Below are 24,218 nucleotides of genomic sequence, written 5' to 3' on the forward strand. Positions count from 1 at the left end.
ATTATGTCATATTAAACCATGCAAAAATGTCAATATCTACTTCACATTACTAGGGATTAATGTTGTACACAAGTACACCAAAATTCAGTTCATTTCACACTTAAAATTGCCCTCCATGAAACTTTAATTGCAATTTTCATGCAATTTAGCAACTTTCAGTGTTAGGACCAACAAAAATGATGCAAAAAATTATCAAACACATCTCACTGTTTTCATTCATCCTCGTCTTTCCTTTCTAAAACTTCCATACTTAAAACTCGAATATAAAACATACATGCATGATTTCATCCCAACAAACAAGAATACTAATACTATACCTACGTCAACACTGTCCTTGGTCCCGTAATTTCACTACAAATAAATGTTTTATATGATGTTTAACAAATTCACTGTTTCAAATTATAATTAGTTATGTCTTCTCTGTTCATTCCAGATGCAACCAAGCATGGATGAAGAAAAAAAATTACACACATTGCTGTTTCCTCCTCTAACAATGGGGATTTCCTCTTCATTTCTGAAGAGTTAGAGGGGGAAGCAGCAATGAACAAAGAAATTGCTGAAACTATTTTCCTCATACCTAGTGAAGAAGGCATATCGAATGAATCACTGTACATGCCACAATAAGAGAAGACAGGCTAGTAGTAGTGCCAAACCACTTGGGAGGAAAGGCAAAGGGAATGGAAAACTGGACAGAGGCAGATACCCTCGCACTCATCAATATCTGGGGGAAGGAAGACATTCAAGCGCAGTTTGCAAGTGTGCGTTACACAAATGTTCAAGTTTTCCGAAAGATCGCTGAGCGGCTGAGACAGGATTGCTGTATTGATCGTTCAGGCCAGGCTTGCCTCAATAAAATCAGAAAGTTGAAAGAGAACTGTATGAAAGTGAAAGACAACAAGAAGTGAGTTTCTTTTGAATTTTGCAATTATCAACTACTGTCAGATTTCTGACTTCATTCACCTTCGTATTTTTCATAACTTACCTTACTAGATAGCGCCTATAGGCCTTATAATTCGTCTCTCAGGCGCTGTTACTGTTGATTACCCATATCCATGTGTTTATTATATCTTCATGTATTTCTTCCTTTATATTTTTCAGTCGTAGTGGTAGGGGGCACAAAACATGCAAGTATTACGAAGAGCTTGACAAGATCCTAGGAAATCGCCCTCTGCAAATGCCCCGCAACTTGCTGGATACAAGCGCCCAAGACACAGGTAAGCCATTAAAATTGACAAGACAAGTAAATGGGAAGATTTGGGGTGTCACCGATGATATGTCCTTTGTCTGCGGACCCATCTACCTGGCATCCACAAACAAATAATTAAGCATTATTACTTTTTCCTTCCAGTAGCTTGCTACCGGCACTCTGTACACAAGAAGATAGGCCAGGGATTAGTCACTAGCCCAATCAGTGCTGCCGGTGGCAAGACTGAGGTGATGGAAAGCAGTCTGTTTGGGAGCGGGGATGACTACTTGACCAATCAAACCACTTCATGAGCCACCAAGGCCACACCCAGGAACAGGATTTGAAAGATTTCATTGCCTACAAACTTTCAAAGCTCAGAAACGAACTCGCAAGAAAATTGGCACAAACATTATAAGAGCAAACAGATAATGTAATTTCAATATTCTGAAAATTACAAGGCAAATTGGACTCCTCAGTGAATGTAGTGCTAGAGGAAGCTAGCCCAGTGCTTGAGGAGGGACATTCAGAATATTATGGGTCATGAACCAGGGTTGCATTTAAATGTATATGTGACTCCCTTCAGGCAGCTGCACATCCTGCTACCTAGGAAGCTGAAGTGGAGGAGACGGAGCAGCCTTCACTGCCAGCCAAAGCCTATGCAAGGATCTGTGTGTAGAAAGTACACTTTCAGATTGGAAAACCCCACAGAGGCCATAACGAAAATAATCTAATAGATTCTTGAAAGTCTTGGCTTTGGCCAATTATACCCTGTAGGCATAAGAAAGACTCGAGGTTATTCCAGACTCAAATACAGTTACATTTTTAATGCTTGTGATGCATGGAAACTGTACCTGATTGCATGGAAAGAATCATAAAGTAGATAGTAATCTAATGTTTGACAGTTTGTAAGAAGCTTATTATCAATCTGGAATACAGACAAAAGGGATGCCTTGAATATCTAGATGAGTGCAATATGCACCCCCAGAGGGATGGAGAGGAGTACATGTGCCTCATAAAACATCAAGCATGCAAGAGGGTGACAGAAGGAAAAGAAAAAAATTTTAATATATTTTTATCAACTTTAGAGGCTCTGCTCCCTGCTTCTAATGGGGTTTTGTCTCTTGACCTACTATACTTCCCCCAACATCATGAATATTCTCTTGGAAGCATATTCTCCAGAAAAACAACCAATGACTGAACATTTTAATACTATACTGTTTTACCCAGATCCTCCATAAAGACTAAACATGTCCAGTTTTTTCCCCAGTCTCCTCTAACTTCTACTAAACTTAACAATAATCATTAAACACAGTAGAAATGATTAGACCCGATTAGATAACAAACAGTCATACATTTCATCTTGTCTTCACAACCTATAAGTCTTGATCATATGAATGGTGTTTGTTTTTATCTGATCCAGAGACCACATGAAACCTCTTTTGGATATTTATCAAATACTTTGGTTTTAACAGGTTCACTACAAAACATAATATTGTAAATCTAATTTCAGACTCTCGGCTTCTTTTTACTTATCAGCTGAGTGTTCCATTTCTCAAGATCTTCTACTGTCTCTGGCACTGGATGGTTGTGGGTCTCTGGTAGGATGAGAGTTAACAGTCCAGAAACTATTGTTAACCCTCCAAACACTGTTCTTGGCAGCTCCAACATTGCTTTAGACTAAAGGAAATGACAAAAAAAGAAGTTCAATGTTATGTTTCACTTATAAGCAATTCAAACAGAAGGGCTTTTAGAAAACCTCAATAGGGAGCATATGCTTAAACACTATGAGAAGTTCTAACCAAATAAAATGGTAAACTTCAAAACAGCAATTCATCTATTTGCAGAAGAGACAATTCCTACTTCCACCTGGTTTCTTCTCAAAAAGTACCAGTATACCTGCAAGCATATAAAGCAAAGACTTACACTATATAGAACAAAAGGTGCTGCCATCCCACCAACAGTGTCCCAAAATGCTGCAAATCCAAATGCAGAGTTCCTAAAATCAAAAAACATATAATGTCAAATAAATATTACACATTTTTAAAAAAGCATTTAGACAAGGACAAGACTGCCATTTTGTGGAAAAAAATGGAAATATGGCGTGGTGTCCAGACCTACCCCACCTCCTCCCACCTATACACACAGTTTTTATTTCATATCTGCATCAATCTCAAACATGATATTTGGCTTCCAAAAAGTCAGACATCTGCCAATGGTTGGAAAAATCTCACCACTGTCAAGGTAAGATGGGTATTTTCAGCAATGGAGATTCATTTATAATAAACATCAAAAGAAATGCACTGTAGATAAACGAAGACAAAATGCTCAAACAATATAAAATTTACCTAAATACCGTTGGGAATATTTCTGCTGAATACAGGTATATACTACTGAAGGATGCAGTGATCCCAAACTTCCCCAGCAATGAGATGGTGATGATAAGAGGGAGGAGGTTCACTCCACTGTCTGAAAGAAGGCAATGTCTTACTCATGTATTTCCTGTATTTACCCTCTACACATTACTTCAAATGTTCAATAAACAATTTATATAATCTCATTGAGTTTTAGAAACTGGAAAAAACACTAGTCTAAATAAAGGTATGAACTTCTTAAACACACAAAGTAATTAATTAAAAATTATATATATATTTTTAAATTATTGAAACAAAAAGATGGGAGGTAATAAGTATGACAATGATATGGAAATAAAATGCCTGTAACATAGGATGCATTTGAGAATAAAATTATAAAAGCTCAATAAAAATAAAAAAGATTTACCTGTTTCTTTTGGTATGAACACCAGCATAATATTAGACAAACCACACAACATTTGAAACATACAAATAGGTTTTCTTCTTCCAAATCTGAAGAGTAAAATGGTAAAATAATAATCAACTGATTTCTGTAATAAAAACTACAGAATCCAATGCTGATTATATCTCCTCCATCTCCTTCCCCTCTCTGAAATATTGACATCTTTGTTAGAGCATTACAGTTTACTATCAGAAAATAATCATTAAAAAGCTTATACTGGTTTTATCTTAAAATGCCATAAAATGTGTGACAATCTTATTCTTAATCACTCATATAACTCATGCCTACCAACATACCACTGATACTACACACCAGACATGAGCCCTTGGGTTAAAAAAACCCTCTGAACCTTTATGGTGGGATCCAACACGAATCTCGGAAACCATCAGAAATGAGTTTCAAAACATGGAATTCTGCTTTTCCGCAGAAAAAGCTCATGCCTGATACACAGCTTAAACAGCATTCAAGTGTTTCATATAAGTAAAGAGACATAAAATTGTCTAAACTCATCAGGGATTTCAAGTCTGAGGCCCCACCTTTCCCATGAGGCAATTAAATCTCACGTAAACCAAATCAGTCTCTTGTATGGTGAAAAATCAAGTCCTGAACCAGTTTTTACTTTTGCCATTGACTGAATGCACTTGACATTGAAGGCAATAATGTAAATCCAACATTCCATACCTCTGCAGAAGAAAGGAACCTATGAAATATGCAGGCAACTCTACAGCACCACTGAGAAAGAAGTTGATATATCTATCTCCATGCAGTGTCCCTGAACCCAGAGTCAGACCATAGTACGCTAGACTGTTCACCATCCTTAAAAAAAAGGAAGACCACTTGTGGTTAATTACTATCTAGATATATGCACGTATCTGATATAATGTTCATAAATAGCACCTGTATGCACTTATATCAAAACTGCAACTTTTTAAAATATCAAATGGGAATGTTTTCGCTACTTTTTGTATAGTAGCATAATGCATTCTTCAATATGTATAAGTTCTAACTGACTTACATTGTAACCAATCGAACAGAATGCATTTTAAAAGAAACCAAAGCACTTTCACTTATATTCATCAAAATAAATTAATAGTATCTTGATCTCTTACCATAAGTAACATACAGTGATAGTGTAGAATGCCATTTTTGGTATGCAGCATATCTTGAACATGTCCAGTAGTTCAAAAAAGCCATGTTTTGTTTTACAATGTTCATCATTCTGGTCATTGTTTTCTGCAGAACACTTGTTGCTTGGAGTGACAGAAGAATTTTCTACTTTCATTTCACCAGCTATATTTTCAGCCTTGTCATAAGTTAACTGAGTCACATGCTGAGCTTCCTCCACTGTTTCTTCTTCTTGAAGCATTTCTTGAGTCGATGGGTTGTCAGCATGTTTTATATTCTGATTCATCATCATGTCCATTTCTTCAGAGGATAAACAGTTATCTGGTAGAGATGCCTTATTAATTCTAGCAGCCTTTTGAAGAATTGCTTCTGCTTCTTTTATCTTGCCCTTTGCAATAAGCCAGCGTATAGACTCGGGGAGGAGCCTGAAAAAGGAATTCATCACCTGCTGTCAATTTGTTAAACAATGATACAAAAAATTACACACCAGTGGTATTTTTTTTTCCAGTCTGTGATCTTGGAATCTATATTTTGTAGGTAAATCAGACTCGGTTATCAATGCACAATGTTGTGTGTATTTACATATGTTCAATTTAAAATTTGATCTTAATAAAACCTGGATGATAAAAAATATTAGAGCTCTCTATGCGTTTTATGTCAAGCTATAAATTATGTAAATCATCCATACACATTGCGCCTTTGAATCCTGGTGTACAGTTAGCTTCAGTCTTGCCTTTTTCGATCCATTTATGGCCACAGCCAGACAATTAACCCAGAGTAAACTGTACAGAGTACAGTAAATACAGTACCTGTACAGGGCAGTACAAGTGCCCACTTGTAGATGATGTTATTGCTTTTTGTTGTCACTTGTAACTTGTTTGATGTAACTGATGTTTTTCTCTAGCCATTTATTTAAGGACTTGATTAAAAGACTTATAATTCTACATTATTTCAAACATTTTTGTGTTATTATCAATTGTTTTTCTTTTCTTTGACCTGTATCATCTAATATTCATATTGCACAATATATTGAACATAATGTGGAATTTGGACTTGAAATAAAAATTGTTTCCTTATTTTTTGTCTGGAGGTATATCTACTTGACCCATTCAGTGTGCATGAAAAGGAGGTGGCCTGTGACAAAACTTGTTTCCTTTTTTTACAGCTTCAAATGTCATTAATGACATTTGAAGCTCTAATGTCATTAATGAGTAATCAGGGTTAATACTGGACTTGTGATGAACATAGCCTTTGTGGGGAATATGGACAGAAAAGGTATTCAAAATAAATTAGTTTGGATAAAAATAACCTAGATTACTTTATGCCTGAAGTACTTTGTGGCACTGTAAAAAGCTCATGGCTATTCTACTAAACTTACCAGTAATATGAGACCATGAGAACAGTGGGCAGTGAGATGACCAGTGACAGATGCCTCCAGTCCTTGACCAGCCAGGCAATAAAAGCCAGGCCCATGAGGCCAGCAGCCCAGAATACTTGCTGTACTATCCCAGGCAGAGTACGGTGAGAGGGTGGGAACACTTCAGTCATCATTACATAACTTATTACTGCTATACCCTGGAAGACACAGGAATGTTTATGATACTCTGCTAAATCATGTTTTCACTGAGCCATTGCTGGGGTTGGGATAGCACATCTGTGTTTTAATCAAATGATCATTTTGCTAAATAAAAAAAATTCACAGAAAATAAGCAAATATTTATATTTCATTTAAGTAAGGTAAATCCCCTGAAGCATTTGATAAAAATTTATTTATCTGTTAGCCTGAATAAAAATGCAGACAGATTTCTGCAAATGTAATCATATGCCATAAATTAAAAAAATAATGCCACTGACTTAATTCTTGTCAGCTATAACTGCCACAGTCACAACATTCAAACAAGTTCTGACAAAACATATACCAATAGTATAGTTTATAACAAATTAGAAATGCTTTTATTTATTGCAACTTAAATGTTTATATGTACATTTATAAATGTATGCAACAGACAATCAATAAATACTTTAACTAAGTCAGAATACATAAAACAAAATCCTAAATAATACTTCAGATATCTAATATAATGCATTATGTATTTTAAACATACTTTAAATTAGCCTTCAACAATTAAACAAAAGCAGATATACTATCCGGATAGTTAAAGATAATCTCTCTATCTGAACTGTCTTTGGTGTTTTCTGCCAGGAAAACAATGAAACTTTCACTGTCCTTAGCATAGTTTCTACATAGATATTATCTGTAACAAATCCCATCATGCTAATATATATATTTTCCACTCACCCTGTTAAGTGCCCCTATAAAAAACCTTAGAATAACAAACTGCAGATAGCTGGTGGTGAAAGCCAGTCCAAAGGCCAGAGCTGTCTGTATCCACAGGCAGGCTAAGAGGACATGTTTTCTGCCCACTCTGTCTGATAAAGGGGTGATGAACAAAGATCCACACATTATGCCTGCCATGTGGATTGTAGTGGACATGTCCACTAACCAGTCTTGACCACAAACTAAATCCCACTATAATGAAATCATTATCATCATGGGCATAACTGTTAACAACATGAAAATAAATCAATAAAAAAACACCTTGGTAATTTTGAAATACAAAGCATATTTTATCACACATAAAAGACATCTTTTACATACATATTTAAAAAGCTACGTTGGAAGATAAAAACTATATAATCTGTCTTCATGATCTCCACCATATTTAAAAAAGAACATGTACAAGAAGAGTTGCAAAAGAGGACAGATGAAGCAAGATAATGCAATAAGTACCATGCTACAGATTCATTTACACTGTATTCACAACCATCTTGTTCACTTGAATGTGTATTCTCAAGCAGGTTTTCAACACACATGCTGCACATGTTGAAGAATAAATGATACCCAAAGAAAATTGTTTAATGCCTATGTTTTTTATTCCATTCATTAACTTTTTAATGCCGATGCACACCTTAGTTTACATACCTCTGTTACAATAGTCTTTTCTCCTTTCTCTGTTGCATAATCCCATCCATCTGTACATGTAATGGTCTTGTTACTCCCTGACACAGCATACATCTTACACTGAGACAACTGCCAGTTCCCTTCATTATCCAGTTCTAAGGGCACCGACTCATTCAATGTGGCATTTGTGGGGAGAGTGCAGTGGTGGCCTGGTTTGTAGCCAATGAAAACTATCCCCAGAAGATAGCCACTGCTTCGCAAGTTGATTAGACCAATCAGGACAAAGATCAAAATTTGGAATCTGCCATAGCCACCAATGTGTGTCAATACATCATCTAACTTCATCTGAAATTGCAAAGAAAAAAAACATATATGATGAATGGATATTCACTTTGCCAGAGAAGTTTATATCTAGAAAGTCGCACATTTTAAACTAAAAAATGTTTCATGCACCTTATGTGACTTGTGCATTGAGGTGCCATCCAAGGGTTTGCTAAACTAGCTAGCTTCATTGTCATCTTTCACTTCACTAGAAAAAGTTTTTCAAAATTCAAAATTGTTAGCGATGTAAGACAGTTTTTACCCTAAATTCACCTCAACATTTCATTTGTACAGCAGCAGGACAGAAAAAACACAGCAGATGCAGGCTTCTATTTTTCCTTGCAATTGTTTCACTGCTATTATATCTGGGAGAATCCCTGTTGCAAGTACAGTGTAACAATACCTTCTGCCTGTTCTATTTGAGAAGGTGCTAGCTATTATTATCCCAGATGGGTAAAGTGCTGCTCACAGTCCACTAGCTATTGTTTGGACAAGTTGTTAATTACTGCAATCTCTAAATGTTATCAGATGTAGTGTGAAGATCACTGTTGGCACAGTGCCCCCAGCTGTTATTTAGATCAGTTGTCAAGAACTCCCAATTTCCCAACACAATGTAATTATGACTAATTCCTGCAACATCCCGAATATAAAGTGTTATCAGATGTAGTCTTTTTGATGTGTATCCAAGTAGTCCAAGTGTAAATATACAAACAGGAAAAAAACATTATTCTCTTACTTTGTTACTTACAAACTCAAACACAAAAATGTTGACATTTTCACTTTATGCAGCAATGGAACTGATGTAATGATCAAGGCTATAACTGTACTTTCAGACATGAAAATATTGTGTTGCATTTGCTAAGGCTTCAAGATACTGTATGCAGGTGGGTGCAATCGCCATCGCAAATAGCAATTGATCACTATGCATGCATGCGGTCCCAATTGGTGATGCTTTCTAGATACAGAGCCCAGCTAAACAGTATTGAATTCACAGGTACAACTGCACAGATCAGTAGCTCTAGCTGGACCTCAAGCCCTCCATCAGCGTTCACTTGTGCAAGTGTATAAAAAATTGCGTCAGAGATATTTGAGCCATCAAAATACTCATTTCACGATAAACATAAATACTCGTTTTAAGATAAACATCGAAAAAAGACTTGTATGCATAAGTTTGCAATCTCTGCACACAGCGAAAAAAGCACATTAGAGAAAACGCAAATAGCAGATCTATTTGCGCATAAAACTTGCAACTGTTAAAAAAACTTGCAAACGCTTTACGCACAGCGACGAGCAATATTATTAATACGCTGAGCTCTCCAGAAAGTCCTCAACTGTTTACAATTTAAAAGAAGTATTAATTTGTGCAAACAAATGATTCACCAACCTTTTTCTTTACTTCTCTAGTCTGGGCTTGTGACAAGTGAACGTCTAGGCAAGGTTACTACTGTTCCATGTGAGCTTGACCTCCGTGATAAGTCTCGTAATGGTCAGCTTCTCTTTAACAAAGAGTTTTTCGAAAACGAGGTCAATTAGTTTGACCTTCACTTTGCTCAATTTTAGTCTCCTTTTACAAAAGAAAAGCTTAATGTGAAGACCACAGTTGCCTGTGAAAGCCGTGGTGGGTGTTATTTGTTTTAAACCACTGTCTGGGTGCCTGTCTTACTTTTCATTAAATATATAATTAAAATAATCAGATAAGTAGAATGAAATGAAGAAAGTAAACATGCACTTTTAGGATGAAATGTCTCTTTGGAAGTGATATGGCAACTTCATCGTCTGAACAGAAGAGGGTAATCCTGTGGGCAGTGCCAAGAAGTTGTTCCACTGTCCTCGCAAAATGTATATACAACAAAGATAATGTCAAGGTAACCGATCTTGGTGTTCATATCATTTAAGGCGAACACTACATATATATATGCACAGTTGTCATAATATGAGGATTTTGAAATACTCTTTAAAATATTTGCAATGGTTCAACAGCCCACACACATACTGTAGATAAGATGGACACTATTTGATTTCCAATCTTTATTAACTGGAAACAATGAAGGCTGAAATGCATACAAACAAACTATTAGTAAACTCAATAATATAATAAATGGAAAAATATGAAATATACAACAAAGAACTAGATTATGAAATACTGATATACCGGGTATATAGATAAATGAAAGTCACCTCAGGTATAAAAAGTCCTGCACACCTCCTATCAGGGTGAAGGCCAGTGTCTGAGTGATTCACTATATACACAGTGTGCATAGAGAGAATGACATGTTCTCCAGGTAAGTACTGATGCTTTATAATGTACCGGGTACTGGTGCAACATAGCCTTTGGCTACATCTAATATCTGACTAAGTACTCTTGGTAAGCAATTACCTTTTAATGAAAACTACAGTATGCTCATTATCCTCTATGCCCCCCCCCCCCCCAGTCTTTTAAACATTAAAGACGGCTAAAGTTAGTTTTTATTTAGTCTTACAGATCTGCGTAGTCCTTCATTTGATTCCTTTAGTCCGGGTTTGTTGTGTGGTAAAAGTCTTGTTAATATCCGTGGTGGTTTTGGAAGTGCTTTAGGAGTTTCATGAGATGGTTGTGTTTCATGAAAGGTAGGCTTCGTGTTTCTTTACACTTTCCATCAGTTTCATTTGGACCTATGGGTAGAGTTGTGGTGACAGTTTTTTCGAACTCCACTGATTCATCTCAATTTTTCAATAAGGTAGATTCTGGTTCTGGTAATTTGCTGAATGTAGGTGTGTCATTGTTTACTGTAGGCTGTTGTATGTAAAAACTGTGCTTTAGGTCATCAATGATAGAATGACGAGGTAGAGATGACACATATGGAATAGTGTCACACGTCCAGATCCATCAACTTTCACCAGGTACTGGTCAAACTGTTTAACTTCATTAATAGTGCCAGTTTTGTCCCATTTATTTGGATGTGGACCAGTCTGATTCTGAATACGAACGTGATCTCCAATAGCAAGTGTGTTCGCTCCAGTGTTCTACGGTTCTCATATGTCTGTTACGGAGTGCTTCCTCACGTACAATCAGAATCTTCCTGTATTGTGGGGAAAGTGGCTATAATTTGCTGTTCTGAGGGATAGCAGTTCTGAGTTTTATTATTCTGACAGTCTGATGTTCCAAAGGTTTGCTATTCCCAAGGATTCACTATTTCAAAAGTCTGCTATTCTGTAATGCATCCCAAGAGTAGCACAAAAAATCTGAATTGAATGTAAAGAAAATGTTTAATTATAAATGTTAAATTTGGTGCTCACCTCTGATTGATGGATGAATATAAAATTTAAATATTCATGAAATAAAGTCTATATGTTTATCATCACTTGGCAATAAGCCTTGTGAAAGATTGTTATAAACAGAATAACCCTCTCAAATTGCAGTGTTGTTGTTCTAGGCATTTACACAGTATTGCAGACAGAATTTTAGCACTAAAAGCTTGACATGGCTTCCAACTAATTCTACTCTAAAACATAATTATAATGTCTTTTCAGAATAGCAACCCTCCAGAATAGCAAACCTGTTGGAATAGGGAACCCTAGATTTCAGAAGTCGGCATACACTCATTGGACAATTTTATCCAGTGATGTCAGTTAACCAAACACTTATTAAAGTCTCTCTGTAGTCTTCTCATATTTTGACAATTTACAATGATGTCTATCAAGACAATCTCCATAGTAGAAATGCAATAGTATGAAAACGTGTTGAATAGTTGGTGAGTGATGTTTACCCTATTTAAAATACACATTGTCACTTATACCACCCAGTAGTGGGGATGAGAAATCGCCACTGTGACTTCTTTCAATTAAATAATATACACCATTTGTTATCCACAAAATTGTAATTAAGTAAGATAACCCTTTAATTTAAAAATACATATGAAGCTTCTTCTAGAAAGGAATTTCAAGCCATTTTACTTTGGAGAAGAAAGACTTAGCAACAGATATTCTGATGGAGTTGACACATCCAATTTTTCATCCACCACTGGGAACTTCAAAAAGAGTAAAGCTGAGTATGAGGAGGACTACCCAGGTAAATGAGACAAAAATGCCTTTTAGAACTTTAAGTTGTGCACTGGTATTTCGCACAAAATGCTGTTCTTGTTAATGTTTTGAATCAAAATTTTCTAGTGGAGGCAATATTATGAAGTAGTGTAGTGTAGTGTAAAAATATGTAAAGTTGTTATTGTTTTGGATAGTTTTTGAAAAATAAAATTCAAAGTTTGGGACTTTTTTAACCATTTGATATGCAGTTAGTTTTGAGATGCATAATGTAAATTTAAACTCAGACATGAAAAATATTTTCAGATAAGCAATTATATTGTTGTTGTTTTTTTTATTTTTATTTTCAGGTTTTGATTTAATTTTTGGTAAAGAAATGGCTGTTTATTTGATGGGCAAGTTGGACACCATGGATTATATACCTTCTGGTTATCAACACACCTTTCTGATAAGAAACCCAAAACAGGCAACCCCAGATCTGTACAAGTGTCTAACTGATAAAGAGAGAAATGGTATTGAATCTATTGTATTTTATTGTTTTTTGCTATTTAAAGAGTTATATTTTCATTGAAATTGAAATGTCATATAATTTTTCAAGTGTTTTGCTTATTTGTTTTTAAAAATATTTTTAAGGTTGTGTAGAATACATTTTAACAAAGTATTATTTCTTGCATAGGTAGAAAAATGTTTTCTTATGTGCTGATGTATATATATATATATATATATATATATATATATATATATATATATATATATATATATATATATATATATATATATATTTTGTCTTAAGGGTGTGATCATTTTGACAAACTGGAAGCCACCTATAAACCCATACATCAATTGTTCCATTTGATCAAGAAAGAAACTGGCCAGACCCCAGTGTTGATAGATGCAGATGATCTTTTGAATGATCCAGGTTATTTTCATAACTTCACAACTGATATTTTGTTGTATTTTTGGTCTGCTTCATAGGACATTTTTAAGAATAGTCAATGCATGTGAATTTTAAAGAAACAGGATTAAATTTCCAAATGATTTGATTTGGCATTTGGATGAAATTCCAAATTAATATTAATTCATTATTTAATTTTTTAATGAGGTCAGTCAAGTCATCATTAATAGTGGATTGTAATAGCAGATTGAGATGAGTCTCTTTAATCCGAAATATTTATTCAGATATTACTTAAGATCTTTTCTTCTGCTTTTCTAGCTGGCATTGTGAAAAGGTACTGCTCATTAACAGGGATAGAATTCAGCCCCAGTATGTTACAGTGGGAAGCAGGCTCCACCAAGGACACTCACTGGCACCGTTGGCCTGGGTGGTACGAGGAACTGACAACAAGCACAGGGTTTAAGAAACTTGAAGAGGTATCATCTCAGAAACCACCTGACCTGAATGATTTACCAGTAGAGGTGCAGGAAAGCATACAAGAAAACATGCCTTTGTATGAAGAACTTAAAGAATACAGAATTCAAGTATGAAAGCAGTTTTAATTTTTTTTGCTTGCCATATGATATAAGTGCAGTTAAATTCTAGTTTATGTTACACTATAATCACTCACATGTATAAATGCAAGTGAGGAATTTCTACATGTTTGAGGATGGTAATGTCAACTGGAGGGTGCTTAAAGGCATTTATTTATTTATTAAATCTTTATTTTATGAGTGTAAAAATACAGTATATCTATAATTGATCTTCCCCATGGTCATCATAAGGCATGGGGGTATTTTGTTTAAAATGATATAGTGCATTACACAACTTAAATGTGTCAATTGTTTGAACTTTGTTAAATTGTTGAAATACATCGAAATTCAAGCTCACACATGGAGCTCCATGATGTCAAGAGATAGTAATTATTAAATGTAAGTTATATTGGAAATGTGTTAAGATGCAGTGCCTAAAACATTTAAGGTAAAGTTAACATGGTCTTGAAAGAAAAGGCATTTAAAATGTAATCAATATCAGTTTTCATGGAATCTTTTATACAGTTTAAATATCAGAATTGCAAAAAATAGTAACATATTTTGGTAATCTCTGAATAGAATTTCAAAATATCAAGTAGTTGCTGTTTAGGCAACAAGATATTTCTCTAAAAAGATAAGTTATATAACTTATATACCATACTTGTTTAAAATATAGTATATGCATCCTTTTAAGCAGTAACCTCTATCACATTTTAGTGATTATATTTTGAAGGTTCGAGAGGCAATTGATCACAACTGCTTTTTACTTTTTCTTTTTACATTTGGCCAGCCAAGCTCTTGGTTTGTTTTTGTTAATTTTGTTAAAATCTCATTTAATTATATAAATGACAGTGTGTTAAATTTCTTCTCAGTGTTCTGAATATTTTTATACCTAACCTGAAATTGCTTGAAAATAAAGGAAAGTGTTTTGTATATACTTCAAAACAGCATTTTGTTCCTGAGACTTTTTAATTCCTGGGTTTTAGGCGATGCAAAAATTTTTCATTCTTTTTTTTTTTTTAGTATTTTGCAGTTCAAGGTACTTTTCCTCTATTAAATTTATTGTTATGAATGCCTTTCTATTGACATACGGACTACAAGGACTAGTAGGCTACTTTTAGACCGATTTATTTGCAGTTTGGAGGAAAAGAATGCCTTGTAGACATCCTATTTTAACTTACGTTCAATTTAAAACTCACCAAAAGGGTCTATAGATCGTGTCTATAACAGAAAAATTTTGTGAACGTCGTATATAAAAAGAATAATACTATGTAAAACGGACTAAAACGTTAATGGCTAATCCTATATCACAGAAAATTTTGGCAAGACCATGACGTCTAAGAATCCTAGGATGTTTAACATTAAGAAAAAGTAATGTTTTCTGCACTCGAACTGCAATATGTATGGAATCAAAGCTGTGAATGTCTTTAAAAAGCGTCATGTAAAGCAGAAATATAAAAATTGTTCGAAATTCTCACGTGCAATCATACATTGTTAAACCAAAATGCGTTTATCATTTACAAATAATTCCACTTTTCCAATGACTTGTGCGATCGAACAAGCAATTTCAAAAAACGAAAGCAAAAAATAGAATTTACTACAAATGTATATGCTTTCCTCGTCTTACCCACTCGGCTCGTAATGATATTGAAATCGATTATAAGCGTCATTTCCTTGTCCTCTTGCTGCTTTGTAAAAAATCTAATTAAGAACTGATCCTCAAGTAACGGTGGCTTGTTTTCACTAGCAACCAAAATCCACGTAAGACTAGTCTTCAGTCATTTATTATCCCCTATTACTCTAATAAACCGTAAGCGCTCCTTTTATGGCAAGAGAGAGTAAGATCAGCACATGGCTTGTTACATTTAGATTTTGTGCGGAACTCTCCGGTATAGGAACACTGCCTTCTGTGTAATTGGAACCAGCCCCTGAAATTAAATATGGACGTAAAGTGTCTTGTTAAAACAAACAAACAAACAAAAAAATTAAATGAAGATGCATGTGTGTTTATCTTATAAAAAAGAAAAAGAAACTCAACTCGCGGTTTTAAGAGCTAAATCGTAAATTCTGATTAATCAAAAATAAACACCTTTGGTTCACTTGCACATAAAACGTGAAAAAATAGAAAAGTGTAAATATTGCTAGATGTCAATTAATTAATACATTTTCTGACTCACCAGAGCAGCGTTTTTTACAATTTTTGGTAGCTACTAAAAGTCACGTTTGTGTAAAAAATAATAGTTGAAAGTTCATATTTGATGAAGTTTACAACATTGCACTGACTGATATCTAGCACCCATGCACAGCCACTTACATGGACACACATCGCACTGGTGAGGACAAGAGACTGTTGTACCGGCATATTTCCTACAGTCTGCCATGGATAGGTATCCTGCCGATTTACCGCAGTAGTACTCGTCTTTCACTTCATCGCAGTTCACTGCAATAAAAATGCCCGTTGAAATGCACATTGTAAATTTAGTTCTCATATTCGGCTAGCCCGGAAAGGAAGGAAAAAGAGAAAAGAAAGGTCAACTTACATGCACAGTTGTCTGAAGGTTTATAACTGTTGGTTAAGCAGTCGCAGCTACAGTTATTGTAATGCATTGTCGCACTATTCAGACACACTTTGTTTTCGCAGTCTGTAAAAGTAAAACAATAGTTTTAGTAAATGATGAAATAGCGAAGAAATAACAATCAAGAAATTGCCAGTAAATGTCTTCTGAGTCGCTTTCTTCAAATATTAGATTATTAAGATTTAAATACTTTGCTTGTACTGCAATACAAACACCTATGACCTATGTATGTTATATTATAAATTAATTGTAATTTTTTTTTCTTAATCAAGGCAACCATCTCTATTATCTGTGCAAGCCAACCATCTCCACAATCTATTTCAAATTAAAACAATATATGTTTTTTCATGGGCTCATTCTATTTCGTAACGTGTGGTGCCGGCGGCAATAATCGGATTTGAGCATCGAGAATATAAAAACTAAAATAAAGTAGAAAAGCACTTAACGAGCGCAAACCTCCACCAAGACAAATTGTTGACTAATAATTAATTAATTAATTAATTAATTAATTAATGGAGCATCACCAAACTCTAACCACTTTAGCCCATCACCAATCCTGAAAGTTTCATCAAAATCCATCCATTTTGCGTTACGCTGGTGACGAACGGCGAAAACATAACCTCCTTGGCGGAGGTAACGAAAATGGTTGAACCACGTATCCATCTCAAAGGTGATACAATAAAACTGGCCCTATGCGATCCGTTACATGCAACTTCTGTTAGTGAAAGCACGGAAGAAACAGATACTTGTTATCCGTTTTTAGTAAACATGTACACTTTTGCCAATTTATTTGAAAATTCGAATTCGGCGGCAATGGAATTATGTGGAATTTCGTTGTCATTATAAACTTTTCTTGGAAAACCACACGGGTAGGCCCGCAAAACAGTAAATAAAACAGCTAGGGCAGTCTTACTGTATAAAACCTATTACTTGAAAACAGCTTACCACAAAGAGAATTGCTACAATGATTGCTGCAAGCAGAGCACGCCTTCCCCTGCTTGTAAGGCTTACTGAATCCACCCACGTTGCCACTAGATGTAAAATAATACAGTAATAAAATTTTATTTTTTTGGCAGAAACAAGCAAGATTGAACGCAACAGCCACAAGAACCAAAGGATGTAAATGTGAATCAATATTTTTACTCTACAATTGGGGATAAGTTTCTAACAAATAAATTTAAAAAATATAACCCATCCCGCATCAAAAATATGCCAGAAATAGAGACAAAAAAATTGACAAGGATTTTTAATATAGAGTTTGGTATTTTCACTTACGCAGGTCCATAGTCACACACGTATATTTTGCCTGCCTCACCACAATTAGCAAAGCCACAGCCTATTCGTGAGCTAGCGGCCCACACTAGCTGAAAGTAAATGACAATTTGATTTATACCCTTGAATAATATCTGTTAATTGTCAGTCCTATGCTCACGCAATCGTTTTAGTATTGTCAGGATATTTGGAAAGTATCTTAAAAACACATTTATGACTTTCCCCCTTTGAAAAGGGAATAGGGCTGGAACCAGAAATCAATGTTGATAAGGGGGAAGGTCCGACTATATAGCGTGTTGCTATTGCTACCTCCCTTCAAAAATGATATTAAAATAGCACCTGTCAAAATATTAATTCAAATGAGAACTATAGAAAGAAACAAAATAAGATAAAATAAGATTAAAAAAGGCATCATTCCGCATTTGTATGCTAGTTCTCCCGGAAATAGTTACCTGAGTATAATGTCCCACTTTACCGAAGTCCATATTTTCATCTCCATATATAAAGTCCTTGATTTCATCATACCAAGCCTGTATTACAGCTTCCCACGACTTGTAGCCCTTTCCCAGGTTCTGACCGACGGAATATTTTCCTACGTAACAACAACCGAAGCTTGGTATTTTATTCCATTTATGGATTTTTATTTTTTATTTTTAACCGCAAATAGAGAGTAATCAATTTTTCTTCTGAAAATGTAAATTTTAAAAGAGTAATAACGCTTTTCTAATGAAAAGACAAATGTTTTGTGCATTAGCTATACATATTGTAAAACGTGTCAGTTATTCTTACCAGGCACCCGCCTTAATTCACCAGGCTCGTGGTCATAATGACAGTTGTCGGCCCAGCCTTGTGCAACCTCTGCGATTTCTTCGTCCCAATACTGCGACGAATAAATGGATATGGCTGTAAATCAGTATCACAACTAACACACGCACGCGCGCGTACACACGCACACAAAGAGAGAGAGAGAGAGAGAGAGAGAGAGAGAGGGGGGGACAGATGAGTGAATGAGTGAGTATTCAATTCACTACATTGACAAAATAAAGTTGAAATTTTTTTTGGCAATTTCAGTTGTTTTGCTCTGATCTTGATTCAAAATATCTGTTACTATGAAAAAAAATCGACTTTGTGAAGAGTGGCAGTCATCAATAGGATAATTTATAATAGGCATCTATATTTAATATGGTACTCCCTCAGACTAACTGATCAACTGCCAACATTTTAAAAAGACGCGTCAAAACTTACATTAAAATATGAATTAAATCAATTATCAAATGAAAAATGTCATTAATTTAAAAAGGCATTTTATCAAGTGTTCTTTCTAAATCTGTGGATGCTCATTTACACATCACGATAGAACTCACCATTTTCATCATATTCGATGCTTCATGATCATCAGCCGTTGCTTTTCTTAATTCATTGTGTTTGCTTACAATGGTTGCTATGTCGTTTTCAGTCACACCTAAAGCATCCATAGCACTGACCATAAGACACTGTTCAATTTCGATAATTTATATGCAACTTTTTTCAGTCAGAAAATTCCCAGCTACACCGTAATCATTTCAATTACGAAAAAAAAAATCAGAAATAATCTTTTCTTTAATAAATCAATCGACAATCTACAAATTTCAGAGATGTCCTGAGTCCACTATTGAGAATAAATTCAGATTGACTAATTTATATACTGACCTCCTGATAACTTTCATCATTAAAATCTCGTGATTGATGAAAGACTTAAAATTTAATTTGCCATGCTTAGCCTTGGATTTACAGCTAGATTAACACAATCTAAAATGCATAACAAATCACCAACGGGCTAAGATTAAATACACTATCACGATATAAGTTAATTTTTGTCCTTGTGGTTAAAATATCAAAAGCTTACCCCCAGATTCCCATTTAATAGATTTTGGTAGGCACGCTGAGTGTCTTGGCCACACAGCAAATTTATCTTTACATTTTTCTGCTGCTGCTGCTGTAGAAACTGAAAAAAATTAAAGTCGGGCTTGTTATTGCAGAGAGATGAAAATGGGAGGAAAGGGACTTATTTTCTAATCGTTGGTAATATTATCGAGACGCATTATTTGCTCTTCGCAGTATACACACTGATTTTTAATCCTTTTTAATCCTTTTAATCCTTTAGGGGGGGGGGGGATATCCGATTTTATTTTACAATTTCATTTTCCCCGCACATTTTTTGCGACCACTGAATGATTCAAATAAAAAATGAGCTAATGAAATTACGAATCGGTTTCTTATGACGTCGCCACTACCATTCTAAAATAAAAGGTGCTTATTTGATAATAAAAGTCTGCCGCTTTCCTGCACGGCAATGGGCAGAAGAAAGTTACCGTTAACACCCTGAACCTCAAGGTGGGCTTACATTACGTTAAGTAGATTTATTAATCGATCATTTAATTTCATCTAATTCATTTGGGAAATTTTGTAGACCATTATAGATATTGGATTTCGAGTCTTAAAAATTCAATATAGTAGTATTGGAAGATCATGCAAAATAAAGGTTTTCTTATCATATGCACACTGAACCGACATACACGCATATATATAGAATAGAAAGACGGGATTTGGTGATGGTCTAGGATTTATGCATCAGAAATAATTGCAAGGCAGTATATTTCTGTTTGAAAGTAACGGAAGTTTTTTCTCTCAGTCCTTTCATCGACCCATCTAAATCCTTATCATTTGCACTTTAAAAGAGACACGTTTTTTTTTCTTAATAAGGCCTATATTGATATTAGAATCCTTTCTTATCGAGATCACAGTAAGAAGGTGCACGATCCCTTGGAACTCGTGAAATAATGGAGACAGTAACCATGGCGTAGACAATGTCGTAGACAATTGGGAATAATCCTTTCATTACAGTTTTGTAGAAAAGGTAGGCGAAAACGAAAAAAAAAAAGAACTAATACAATAGGGGGCGTAATGATAGAACAGCACTTTTGGTACCCACACTCATCCATAGCTTATTATTTAAATTGTGTTTAGCAATTACAATGATGCATGGTATGTTACTTTCTTATGTTGTAACACTTAGTCTTGCCATGATTTTACAATACTAATATTATTTGCATAAATCGCTATTTTTCAATATCTACAGGAAAATAAGCTAATCATTACCGCCTGTGCATAGGTTAACAACTGATAACGTGTTTATATTCCATGGCTTTTGATGAACACGAATGGCCGTTGATTAACTGATTATCTAGATTTGGATTAGCTAGTTACTATTTTGAAGCAATAAAATTATTCATCGTTTACGCGTGTACCCCATACTAACGTATTAACAAAGATTAATCACTCTCGGTTTATCAGGTTAATAACCATACCACAATTGAAACACTTTGGCATTATGAAATTGTCAAATCCTTAACAACGCCCCTAGAAACTATTAGTCAGTAAATGGTGCAGTGCGTGCAAAATCGGAAGTCTTTGAGACGAGAACCAACATGTGCCGCATCTCGACAGAGATTTATCAACGTTATGAAAATGATCAAATTCCAAATAACATGCTCAGTTTCGGTGGACGTACAGTACGTACAAAACAAAAACCCGTTATAATACCTTTAACCCGTGACTAGACCCCCCCCCAAAAAAAAAAAACAAAAAAAAAAAACGTATATGGTGAATCATATGAGAATGATGTATTGGTAACACCCCAAATAACAGCCAAAGATACCCACCCGCGGCGTTGTACTTGTAAAAACGAACCATGATATTACGTTTCCCTTTGCTAGACGGCTTATTTTATTTCAGGAACATTTTTAATCTACCTAAGCAACGTCGATTCATGAAATATCGATTCCAAAGTGTTGAGGTTAATTTTGGAGGGTCTCAAAATGATAACGTATCTTATTTCCCCACAATAATGGATTTTGTCCAAAGGTAAATGTCCCTAATCGGCAGAGTAGGGCAGGATGAATTATAGCAATGCAGTTATGCAGACCGACTGATTAATTTACAGAATGATAGTTAGGGATATCAAGTCGATTGTGAATCCTTGCGTACATCTTCATTAAAAGTCTTTTATCTTCAAATCATGAAAATAATTCGTCATAAATCCCTAAAGGGCGTTGAGGAGGCTGGGGAGGGGGAAGCGGTCGGTAGTATTGATAGCAACGGATAACCTGAAACAACTAAATTAACAGGCATGTTCTGACGCTCGCGTACTTGCATGCTGTACTTCCCTCATCAAATTTCAAGAACGCATGTATACGTATCTATATGCATTAACATCTATGCCTTCGTATATTTCTTTGCACATTGAAAAAATTCTAAGATGGAACAGATAGGGATATCCTTGTTATGTCCTCAGTTCAAAGCTTTGACTCAGTATTTTATGAAATTTAATATCAGATACAGTGGAATATATGTAACGTACAAATGAAACAAGCCTATATGTAACCGATACATTTTTCTTATATTCTGTGAAATAAATAAAGACCTACATACCACATAGAAATAAGGCTCCCAGTGCCAGGTGCGTAGGTCTTACCATGATGAAATATATCTTCCTTCTAAACTGATTTTTTTGCAGGAGAATCTCTCAAATCTCCACAGGATCCGGGCTTGTTTTTGCCTGGAGTTCTTCGAGTGAGCTGGCCCGGGAGGTAATAACAGAAGAGCTCCAATTATAATAGCTAACTGAATATTAAATGGCCCGGCGATTTAGGTATGTCAACATTGCTGTTAATTTAGCCTTACCTAATTGTGTAGCGATTTCAATGGATTTAGCAAAATATTGGAATCTGACTAATTGTGTTGATCGCGTAGTTTCATCAACTGGAGTTAATGGGCACCCGACAAATGTGCGACAATAAATGATAATATCCAAGACACTAAGATTCAAAACAAAAACAAATCCCGATTTGGTGAAGTGGTGCTCGTCGTCAAATGATGCAGCTAAACGCACTAAAGACACGTTCACGCGATTTAGCTGGCACCGAGGCCCAACCCTGTGACTTATATGAATTGACGCAAAATGTGTATTATGAAATGAGGTTGTATTATAATTGGGCATATCAGCCTCACGCTAGAGTAGGCGGGCACAGGACTAGATGTGTTCTTATCTGCAAAATCTTTCGGTTTATTGGATGTCTGGAAAGAGAGTAGAGAGACAAAAGTACTTTTGGTAAAAGGGAGAGCAGGTAGTGCCTTTGGCGTTAGAATAAAACTGACATTTTAATCAAAGAATCTTCTTTACGTTCAGGTATTAAATTAATCATATTTAACAGATTCGTATTTCATAGAGGCCCGTGTTCTCCTGAAATTCTTTTATTTTCGTCATTTATTCCTCACGATGCAACTAAATCAAATTATATTATTATTTTCCCCACACTTTTTGTATTGTAATATGTCCGTGTTTCATATCTGTGCTCTATCTTTGTCTATATAATGTTTGACACCTGCAATTTGGACCTTTTTCAAGATATCCTTTGTTTGCTGTTCTTTTCTTATGTTTAGTAACACTCCAGTAATTGATAAAACTAGGGGATTATGTAAGATGTCCCTTTTCTTGATAAGACTGCAAACATGATCTGAAAAGTTCACCAAGCTGAAATACCGTACACTGAAGAGGAGGAAGTAGCACAGGGCGTTGCAACAAATAAAAAATGAATGAGTCAAAAGCAAAATTGGAACTTGACAGTATTTTTTGAACGGATTGCAGATGACAGGCTAACTGGCAATTTTCTTCGCAGCTTAATGTAACAAAACACAATGGTATGTAAGGGGAGGATAAGAAAATATGCGAAGAACACATTTTTTACGATCTTATTGCCATTTTCTTTCTTGTAAATGTTTTATCGGGGCTGTAAGGAAGATGTATACAGCAGATTAGACCTACTGCCATGTGAATTATTTCAATTTATTTTTGTATTGGTATGGGATGGAAGACAGGGCAGGAAAAATAAATCATTGACGCTGAAGCCACCGAAGTTAATCATACTAAGATGGGTTTTTTTTTTAACTGGCATGGGCATAGGTTCAAGTGTGCACACACACACACACTCGGTCTTATACGCGCGCAAGTACTCGGTTCGTACTCAGGCGCACACAAGTACGCACATGCGAGGGCACTAACTTGCCATGCGTATAGAATGAACGCATGCGCTGTTTGGGGGTGGTGGGGGTATTACGGCCAAAACGGACTGCGACGTAATATTGCAATGACTCGAGCACACATGTAGCAGGCAACGCTTTGGCAACAAAATCGTCCAGGTAATTTAAATAATTTCCAATCTAATTTGAGCGGTAAAATATTTGATCACCTACTCAACACAGACACGTGTAGGCCTACATGTAATTGTAGAGCGTTACCGCCCTTCATCCTGTGTTGTAGGACGTTATACTGTAGCAGCTGACTGTATTGAACGTTACTCTACATCATTAGTCATCTTTTAGTCCCAAACACCCTTGCATTTGTTGTTGGGCGTGAAAGAGGAGATATAAACCAGATTGG

The 24,218-nt window shown here is 35.4% G+C and overlaps 3 protein-coding genes across 11 annotated transcripts in view; 1 reads left to right on the top strand and 2 right to left on the bottom strand.

Annotated features, from left to right (window-relative positions):
• LOC106174661 (organic cation transporter-like protein) overlaps window positions 1–9,924 on the bottom strand; it is a 48,188-nt gene extending 38,264 nt beyond the window's left edge. The window contains exons 1-10 of one of the 4 annotated variants that reach the window (XM_013556319.2): window positions 9,793–9,924; window positions 8,109–8,432; window positions 7,425–7,655; window positions 6,504–6,700; window positions 5,110–5,550; window positions 4,682–4,816; window positions 3,965–4,050; window positions 3,532–3,652; window positions 3,110–3,182; window positions 2,716–2,863 (exon numbers count right to left, since the gene is read on the bottom strand). In XM_013556319.2, the coding sequence (XP_013411773.2) occupies window positions 2,716–2,863; window positions 3,110–3,182; window positions 3,532–3,652; window positions 3,965–4,050; window positions 4,682–4,816; window positions 5,110–5,550; window positions 6,504–6,700; window positions 7,425–7,655; window positions 8,109–8,432 (1,756 nt within the window). In that variant the 5' untranslated portion in view covers window positions 9,793–9,924. The other 3 variants (XM_013556320.2, XM_013556322.2, XM_087001760.1) reach the window with 3 other exon arrangements.
• Window positions 9,915–14,840, top strand: LOC106174662 (uncharacterized). 6 transcript variants are annotated; one of them, XM_087001761.1, is made up of 7 exons: window positions 9,915–10,026; window positions 10,144–10,273; window positions 11,919–12,012; window positions 12,309–12,456; window positions 12,776–12,937; window positions 13,219–13,344; window positions 13,639–14,840. In XM_087001761.1, the coding sequence occupies exons 2-7, from the start codon at window positions 10,266–10,268 to the stop codon at window positions 13,908–13,910; spliced, it is 810 nt and encodes a 269-aa protein (XP_086857887.1). In that variant the 5' UTR covers window positions 9,915–10,026; window positions 10,144–10,265; the 3' UTR covers window positions 13,911–14,840. The 6 variants fall into 6 exon arrangements, with proteins under 6 accessions (XP_086857887.1, XP_086857888.1, XP_013411777.2 ...); XM_087001762.1 differs by having other exon boundaries at window positions 11,919–11,975; window positions 12,323–12,456; XM_013556323.2 differs by lacking the exon at window positions 11,919–12,012.
• LOC106174655 (cysteine-rich venom protein latisemin) lies at window positions 14,062–22,710 on the bottom strand. Its single transcript, XM_013556314.2, has 10 exons — window positions 22,211–22,710; window positions 19,626–19,724; window positions 19,105–19,202; window positions 18,530–18,620; window positions 18,193–18,332; window positions 17,744–17,832; window positions 17,414–17,499; window positions 16,433–16,534; window positions 16,207–16,332; window positions 14,062–15,820 (listed from the first exon to the last, which is right to left on the bottom strand). The coding sequence occupies exons 1-10, from the start codon at window positions 22,254–22,256 to the stop codon at window positions 15,693–15,695; spliced, it is 1,005 nt and encodes a 334-aa protein (XP_013411768.2). The 5' UTR covers window positions 22,257–22,710; the 3' UTR covers window positions 14,062–15,692.
• Window positions 22,711–24,218: the final 1,508 nt, after the last annotated feature.

The sequence above is a fragment of the Lingula anatina genome, chromosome 1 (genome assembly GCF_051362555.1).
Source record: "Lingula anatina isolate TDL-2025a chromosome 1, LinAna3.0, whole genome shotgun sequence".
In the NCBI taxonomy this organism is placed as follows: Eukaryota; Metazoa; Brachiopoda; class Lingulata; order Lingulida; family Lingulidae; genus Lingula; species Lingula anatina.